The 9,189-nt window shown below is 42.4% G+C and overlaps 1 protein-coding gene across 5 annotated transcripts in view; it reads left to right on the top strand.

The window, feature by feature from the left end:
- Positions 1–768: 768 nt before the first annotated feature.
- Positions 769–9,189, top strand: part of CACNA2D3 (calcium voltage-gated channel auxiliary subunit alpha2delta 3) — a 597,379-nt gene continuing 588,958 nt past the window's right edge. For 3 of the 5 annotated variants that reach the window (XM_072127890.1, XM_072127888.1, XM_072127889.1), the window contains exons 1-2: positions 771–1,958; positions 2,558–2,639. In XM_072127890.1, the coding sequence (XP_071983991.1) occupies positions 1,735–1,958; positions 2,558–2,639 (306 nt within the window). In that variant the 5' untranslated portion in view covers positions 771–1,734. Of the gene's footprint in view, positions 1,959–2,557; positions 2,640–9,189 lie in introns of all 5 variants that reach the window. The other 2 variants (XM_072127891.1, XM_072127887.1) reach the window with 2 other exon arrangements.

Genomic DNA, 9,189 nt, shown 5'->3' with positions numbered 1-9,189 from the left:
TTAATTGTCTTTTTTGTATTTTGTGTACCTAAAATTGGATTGTGAGCTACTTGATGAGAAGAAACTGATTTGCATGGTGACAGTCTTTGGACAGCGCTACAGAATATGTGATTGCTATACAAGTAATCAATTTCATTACTCTTTAAAGTATACTATATAAGCGATCATATACTCGTAATGTCACATTGTAAATTATCGCAGAGTCAATATTACCCTATTAAACTTTTTGGATCTTTTTCTATCATACCCCTTCCCCTTCCCCCTAATCAATAATAAACTGGAAGTGAAGTGTGAAGTTGCAATTAGAATCCATTATTCTGTAATCAGCGTTCTTCATCCTAAGACTTTATTGCCCCAAGCCGTAACCCTTGACCTGCCCATAGTGTCACCTTCTGGAGGTCCAGCTGACAATGCCCTTTACCGCTCCTGATAATGTTGTCATTCACCAGGACAGGGCTGTCATTGGAATCTATTACTTTACGATCCCTTGGCAGGAGTAGGGTTAAAGGATTACCAGGGGAGCAATGCAGAGCTACTTTCATTGCGGTGTAAACAGAAGTTGCTGTAGTACTATGCTAATCTGAAATAATGGCAGCGTTTTGTGAGCTGTTAGATTAATGGATGCTCAGCGTGCATACAATGGGAGGAAGGCACAATAATAAAAGCAGAGTTGTAAGTCAGGGAAGAGAAAGTGTGCGGATTATAACCGGGGGAGAAAAAAAAAAATTCTCTCCAGAGCTGCTGAGCTGTTTTTTTTTTTTAAAGGCAGAGATCTGATGCACAAATCTACCAAAGGGATTCCTCCTCGAAACCGAAATTAATAATTTATTCATGGTCTCGAGTCACTTAGCCTGCATTGATCTGGCAGGGCTGCATTTTCCTTTCATTCATAAGCGTTTAAAATCTGGATTTCTCTATCGGCGGCAGCTGCAGCTGGGATATGGTGCAAGCATGCTTCGATGCACGGAGACATTGAGCCAAGCCGGGTGAGACGGAAAAACTGACTGCGATACCAACATGACATGTCAGCGAGGGTCCAGCTCCCGTCCTCCTGTCCACTGTTTGGGTGGTTGTACTGTAGCCGTTCACACAACAAAAGCTGCTCTGCAGTACGGCGCTGAATGAATTGGGGAAACTCTCCGGTGGGTGTTCATTGTCCCTCGTGTCAGCTCCCCCCCCTACTTCTCACTCGCTGTCAACACAACACCCCCAGCAACTGTTCATCGACCGTCCCTCTGCGAAGACTTGCTTGCCATATAACTGCTCCCTCGCCAACTCTTTGCCTCCTTGTCCTCATACTCTTGTGTTCAATATATTTTCCGCTCGGTCCATCTCGCACAAGTTTGTCAGCACTTTTCCATTAATGTCCGTTCCTGCTCCAGTGAACCAGCACTAGACTTGATATGGGATGAAGGCTGGAGGTTACCAGGAAGAGAAAAGGAGACCTGAAGGCAGCTTCCCATTTGTAAAGTGAGCAGTAATTGTGAGAGGACAGAGGCTGCACAGTTGGGAATCAATAGTCTGCTTTCTAGCAGCTAAGAGCTCTCGAGTCTCTCAGTAGGTCAGGGAAGTAACTCCAGTGCACTGCTTACTGCAGAGTTGTACAGAAGTAAAGGCACGAGGCTGCGGTGCTGCTGGTACATCACGCTTCCCGTTACCAAGGACACAACTTTTCAAGTCGTCGCATCTTTCTCCTCCGTACTCTTACACCACAATCCCGAGGATGGATGATGAATGATCAACTCGGATTCCTTTAAGTCTGCTCTACAGAGAATCAGCTTGAGTTTCCCCCATTTTACTGTACAAATCTCTATCGGCACAAGACAAGCAACCACCACCATGCAAGGGATTTTCACAATTCCACTAGCGTTTGGGATCTTTTTCTTTTTCTTCTGGATAGCCTTGAACACCACGCTAAAACCAGCGACCGGATCGGAGCAGCAGATCCCCTTATCTATGTAAGTGACAAGTCCATTTTTTTACATTTTTTTTTTGTACGCTGCTCTGCGTCTTTCTTTCACGGCTGAAGACGTTGCGTAAACTTATCTGGTAGGAAGGAAGTTTGAGAGGCTGCAGATTTTTTTTTTCCGAGGGCTATTTTAACGTACCCAATTAAATGCAGTGGTGCGGGAAGGAGAACATGGGTTTTCTTCTTCCGTTTTATTTTTTTTGTCTACCCCTTTGTCATTTTGATATCGTTTACCGGCTGCATATTTCTGACCTTGCTTTATGGTTTTGCAAGCGTCCATTAGATATTGTCAATTTTATCCGCATTGATATGGTGGTGAATGAACCGAATCTGTGCACAGCCGGCAATGTAATATCTAAGGGAGTAAAGCAGAAGCTTCTGAGATAGGAGCTGCAGCAAATGCACGAGGCAGAGAGGCCTTACCTTGCTCTAGACATCTAGATGCAGATTTGCTTTGGATCTGCAAGTAGCTCTTAGGTCCTTTTTGCTGTGCTGTTAGTTTTCCATATAGGGGGTTCAATGATATTTCTTTCTCAGTGGCATAAAGACGGTGCATTTATGGTTCCTCTCCCTATCTTGTCATCCTAGGGTAAAGCTCTGGGCCTCTGCTTTCGGTGGGGAGATCAAATCCATAGCAGCAAAGTACTCAGGTTCCCAGCTACTGCAGAAGGTAAGCGCAGTGTATTTGTGCCATTCACTGATCGCAGCAGTTTGCGTTCCGGCAGATCGTATCCATAACCGACAATGCCGGAGGTTTCTCCTCCATACAATCAGCCTTTATTATAGTGTTGCATCTAAAAATAACTTGTTAATTAAAGCCATTACACTTAATTGCAAAACCGGCTAAATGAGCAGACTGCGTAGTAGTCGCGGCGTCCAGGAATTTCGCAGGGTGTGTGTGTGTGTTTTGGGTTCCCAGTTTTAGACACAACCAGCTGGTAGACGGGAAATTACTAACTTAATTCCGGAGCGAATTAGTGTTTATTCTCATCTTCCTTATGCCTGTCCATGTCAGGCGCTTGCACGTTACAAGCGACAGGAGGCATTGCTGTGTTGTCATCTCTGCAGTTCTTACAATCCCATTATTCCCCAATCATCTCGACCCAGTGCTGGGATGTATTACATCATTACAGATAAGAGGCTGTGGATGTGGTTATCTCCCCGCTCAGCCGCACAGCTGGGTAATAACCCAGGGAAGTCATGTACAAACTTGAGGAATCTGTCTAAGTTGAAATTATTGCAGGCAATAATGAGCGAGGTGAATTTGTGATTATCAGCTCCAAAGCAAAAGCTGCACCTTTTCGGAGATTAAGAAAATATATCACGGCGCGGTAAACCATTCTGATACTGTGTGTCCCAACACGCCATAAGGATTGTGTGACTGCGGCATGGCATGAGTTAAAGCTATACCCCAAATTAATCAGGGAGTCAATAGTATATTTCAGTTTGGGGCTGTCTAGCCTTTACATCCTATCATCCACGGTGCACTGTTTAGCATAGTCAATTAGGAAGTAACCCATATCCTCAAGTCTTGCATATATTATACACGTCCTTCTGGATTTCGGATAGAGACAAAAGCGTGAAGAGATTTGGCTAATTGCTGATGGTTGCACACTTCTAATGACTGGTACTTCATTAAGACTCTCGGCTCACATAGTCTTGAGATAATCATAAAACAGCATCCACCTCCGACATCCACGCTTCCAAAAACGCCAACGTCTTTGAGACACATGCTCACTTCTACAGAGCGAAAAAAAAAAACAACCCTCCTCGTCATTGGCATGTAGACGCTCAACATTTTTCTCCAAACAGGTTCTTTGGCCTCTTTTTTTTTCCCCCCTGTAAATTACCCGGCATTGAAAAAACACAAACGAAAGAAATGAGTGATTTTCTGCAGCTGACGAAATTACAGTAAAGGAAAAAGAAAACGAGAGGCATTATTTAGCAAATTACAACTCATCATTAAGAGTACTTTGATCTGATGAACAGCGCTGACAGTACTCCACTGACTTGCCTTACATGAGATGTTTGACGAAATTGTGATTGGGGTTTGATCCTATTCTCTATGGTCTGCAGTGCAGACACATTACATAAGTAGACAGACCCCTATGGTATTACATCTGTGAGGGGCTCTGCTAGAGCAAGCAGAGGCCTAAAAGTCAGGGGGGAGGGGGATTCAATCATATATAGGTCAAATACATTGAATCATATAACTTAGATTCTGAAATGTAATATCTCCGTGCCCAATTTATAGAAATACATACATGACCATATACATACTAGATGGTTATTACCACGTGTTATACATACCGCTACGCTATGGTGTTATTGGACCATCATAGCATTATACTGCAGATATATTATGTATACATGCCCATAATATCAGAACATGAACATCATGGGTAACTATGTGTTAACCAATGTAATATTCCTATACAGATTTTATAATGACGTCTAAGTGCTAAGAGCCGGCTACAGAAACAGCCGCTGATGAACAGTTAATGTGAGTGCGAGTGAATTGCTTGTCACTCATGCAGTAAGTGAAAGACATAATCTGCTTCATGCAAATACATTTGTGCCTTATCTTTTCCATGGGGCCCCATGTGGTAATCATTGCAGTCAAGCAAACAGTAGAAAAAAACACTGGAGGTCCTGAGGGCTTGCTCTGATTTACGCTTATTTTGTGCAAAGACCCTTTTTTCACGCTTTGGATCCGGCTGATCTCCTAATAAAATGGCCTGAATTTCTCTAATTTTGGGCTATTAATTTTTCCAGGACATTGACTCCCACATTTGGTTCTTATTTCTCTGGCAATTTATAGGATAATAAAGAAATACTCGCCAAACCGATTCCTGAATTCCAGTTTATAGAAATCAAAATGTAACTAAAATTTTAACAATAGTTTATAAATAAAAAGTTCAGTTGATAATAGTAAACTTTGTAATATACTTTATTATAGAAATCTGTTTCTGTATCCTTCCTCTGCCTATCTTCCTGATTTAAGCAGTTTGTGTAAATCAGCTTTCTGTCCTGTATCCACTGACAGCTGAGAGCCTGATAAAGTGTCTGAAAAGGACTGAACTCTTTACAGACAGTCCCTGGATAGTCTAATCTCATCAGAGAGCTAAATCATCAAGGGAAAAGAGATCAGAATCAGCCTCCTTTACTCTCTGAAGTGGATGAAGTATTTTAGATACGCTGCTCACTACAGGAAAAAGAGCAGAAAAAAGTCACACAGAAGATACCGCGGTTTAAAACACTAACGAAAATAAGCTCCGGCACCAGCTCACCCTGAGCTGGTGCCTGGTATTTCCATCAGAAACCTGCCACTACAAGTGGTAGGTTTCCTTTAATGAAGTATATTACAAAGTTAACTAGTATCATTTATTGTATTCATTTCTGAAATAAAAAAAATGCTTCATTTACTGTATGTTCCACTTTTTGTGCCAGTTCTTTGGTAGTTCTAAGTCTAAAACTTTGCATCACATTAACGGGAATCTCTTTGAGCAAGTTTGAGGTTTTGATATTGGGATAATGGTCATCTTTGGTCTGCCCTACTGGATCACCAGATGCTATTCTGGTGGTTCCACGCTCTAATTAGGACTGGACCAGGAGAAGACAACCCAATTTGGAGGCAAGTAGGGTCTATTTACTAGGAGTTGATGGAGGTCATGCCCTCGAAATGATTTTAACTGGTAGGACCAAGGAACCACAAGGCACTAATAATGATATTGTGATATTGAGTGTTTGGTATGCTGGGAAGACGCTTATTAAAATGGTGATTAGCAAGGTAACACTCTGATATAGATGTCCTACTATGAGGTTAGGTAAAAAATAATGGTGATGTCACATTTGTTTCATAACCCCTGTAATGACCCCCTATGAATAATGAATATGAGGTTATAGCTGCGGGACCAGCAGGGACTGGAGAGGAGAAGATTCAAAGACTGCATTGGTTCTCCACAGCACCCAATCACAGCACAGCTTCATGTATCTGGAGCTGAATATAATGTAAAAGCTGCCCTGTGATTGGTTCTTTTGGTAAATAAGGAAAGTTTTTCTTTTTGACGATTTCATAGTTTTTGAATGATGTATTTTGTGAGCTTTGTTATATAAAATGATGGGAACATATTAAAAGGTTTTCTGGTGTGTTGAAGTACATGTCAAAGGAGCATAAACATAAGCTCATTAGCAAAATTTTGATGAGAACCTGTGAGCCCATTTTTACACAAATACAGCTAGTAACTAAATGACACCCTTCTTTTATCTAAAAATTTCCTGCACATCTCCATAAAATCAACTTTACGTTCTCTAACCTGGCATCAGAGGTCGTGTGTCCTGCTCGGCTGGCCCCTCCCATCTACTCCTCCCCATGCCATATGCCTCTGCACCTTTCAGCATGTCATGTCATGTGACCAGGGTGATGTCATCTAAGGTCCTTTACCCAGTAACATTTGCAAAGTCAACCCCATGTATATATCTGATCACATGAAATCACAGCAGCCTCCATGGACTTCTACAACTCCCCACCCTCCCTGGACTTCTATTCCTCCCCATCCTCCATGGACTTCTTCTCCTTCCCATGTATCCATGGAGGCATGCTATGATTTCATGTGATCAGATACATATATGAGGTAGATTTTGCAAATGTTACTGGGTAAAGGATAGGCCCTTAGATGGCATAATCCTGGTTACATGACATAAAGTTTCCACGACGTAGACAGCTCTCTCTCAATGTTCTAGCTAGACACTGTGTAAAACATTTGATACAGCAACATTAATAGAGCAGCATATCCAAGCAGTGAGACCTGTCAATCAGGAACAAGGAATCAGGGCAGTGCAAATAAAATGTAATATGTAGGACTCCATTAACATCATTGGACTCACCACAAGTGAGTTACATAGCAGTTTGCAAACTGATTATTTTAACATTGCAGCCAACGAAAGGAACCATAAGGGCAATATTTTTTAATCATATTTTTAATCATAATAATATTATTTTGGGTGGGTTAATTTAAATGGCAAATTCCCTTTAAAAGTTGATATTAGAAGGAAGGAGGCGATGGATAACAAATATAAGAGTATGGGGGTCATTTACTAAGGGCTCGATTCGCGTTTTCCCGACGTGTTACCCGAATATTTCCGATTTGCGCCGATTTTCCCTGAATTGCCCCGGGTTTTTGGCGCACGCGATCGGATTGTGGCGCATCGGCGCTGGCATGCACGCGACGGAAATTGGGGGGCGTGGCCGAACAAAAACCCGACAGATTCGGAAAAACCGCCGCATTTAAAACAAAAAATTGGTCGCACGGGCCATACTCACATGCACCAGGTAGAGATCAGTGAACTCCGACGCAACTCGCGGACCTCGGCGCAGCAGCGACACCTGGTGGACATCGGGCGCAGGACCTTCATGAATCGCCGGAAGACCCGATCGCTCATCCGAGAAGCCGCCGCTGGAACGCAAATGGACCGGGTAAGTAAATGTGCCCCTATAAGTCACAGTGGCTGAATCTATGAGTGTCTCTGGTTTATCATGATTGATTGTGATCGTAGATTTTCTTTAACTTAAAAAGAAAAGTAATGGACATGTGGAAAATTATGTGTGGGACGGGGTTTATTAGCACCAGCATTTTCTATAGTGGTTATGATTTCACCCTGGCCACTGGGGGATTGGGTTATTTTTTTAAAATTTTATTAATCTAAAATGCCTAAAATTATTTCTGCAGCGTTGCAGAGAACGTTGATGGCCCCGCCCATACTCCACCCCTACCACGCCCCCTTATTTTGAAAAGTCTTGTGCAAACAGTGTATAATAAAGTTGCATTTGCCTGAAAACTAGCATAAGGGTCCGATAGCCTTTCCACCATATCTTCAAAGTGAAGTCTTGTAAAGAAAACAAAATACCAATTTGTGTCTCTTCTTAAAGAAAATTTCCCAGAGGGCATACAGCTCTTGGCCAAGGTTGTAGTAAAGCAGATGACATCCATAAATAGTAAATGCCACCATAGATATATTTATTCCAAGAATATTATCTAGTAGAGATAATGACTAAGCTGTAGACCAAAGTGCTGCAGTAAGACGTATATTAATATCTGGCCTGTATGACCATTTACTGCTAATGGAGATGACCTAAAATAGTTGCTTGTTCGAAAAGGGTAAGTATTTTTCTGAAATAACCACTAGATATTGTATTTTAGTGCAGAGTTAATAGCTTTTTTGTAAAATCTGACCCTCTGTACAACTACCTATTGAAAGCCGTACTACATCAGAAAGGACTTTCGACTTCCTCCACCGACCCCAACTCTTCCCATCCTTTAATAGGTGTTATTCCAAAGACTTCAGCTTCTACCATTCTCAAACAATCAATATTCAGATGTCAAGTGTCAGATGGGTGCTACAGCCCATTACCACCCATTTGACAGTAGAAGGACTAATTATCATAGTTTAGGGTAGCTTTTAGTACCCATTTTGGTTCTCTAGTGTCAGGAGGGTGGTCCAGGCTTTCTGGGACTTCCCACCTGACTTTAAAGAGCTGAATTAAACACCAATAGAAAACATTTCTAACTGGAGTCTGTGGAGTGAGACCTGGTAAAGGCGGCAAAAGTTGGAGTTGATGAGGATGGTAAAGGTCTCCTTTGAAGGGGTTGTACCAAGTTATATCCCATCTCCATGGGTAGGGGATGACAATTAAGTCCTGAGAGTCTGATTACTAGTACCACCACCAACTACAAAAATGGGAGCCCTATTCTCAATAATTGCTGGTCAAGAGTGTTTCCTGATGCTCTGTTCATTGGGTTACATTTACTTACCAGTCGCGATCCCGTGGTGCGTTGTCCGATGCTGATTCGGGTCTGCTGGGATTCACTAAGGTCATGCGCCCGATATCCAGCAGGTGTCGATGCTGTGCCGAGGTCCGCCGGAGTTCACTTTCTTCTTCTTGATGTGTGATCCTCTGACACAAATTCTTTTTAAAATTCCGCTTTTTTTCCGTATCCGTCGGGTTGTCCGATGGCCACGCACCCCAATTTTCTGTTGCATGAAAGCCGGCGCCGATGTGCCACAATCCAATCACCTGCGCCAAAATCCCAGGGCAATTCAGCGCAAATCGGAAAAATTTGGGAAACCCAATGAAAGTGCCGCATTCGGACTCTTAGTAAATGGGCCCCACTATCTGCAGCACTCTAGTTTTAGGATGGCCCGTTTTAGTCGTGTGAATG

The sequence above is a fragment of the Engystomops pustulosus genome, chromosome 10 (assembly GCF_040894005.1).
Source record: "Engystomops pustulosus chromosome 10, aEngPut4.maternal, whole genome shotgun sequence".
Taxonomy (NCBI): domain Eukaryota; kingdom Metazoa; phylum Chordata; class Amphibia; order Anura; family Leptodactylidae; genus Engystomops; species Engystomops pustulosus.
The sequence above is the reverse complement of the archived record's forward strand: the minus strand, read 5'-3'. Positions and strand labels throughout refer to the sequence as shown.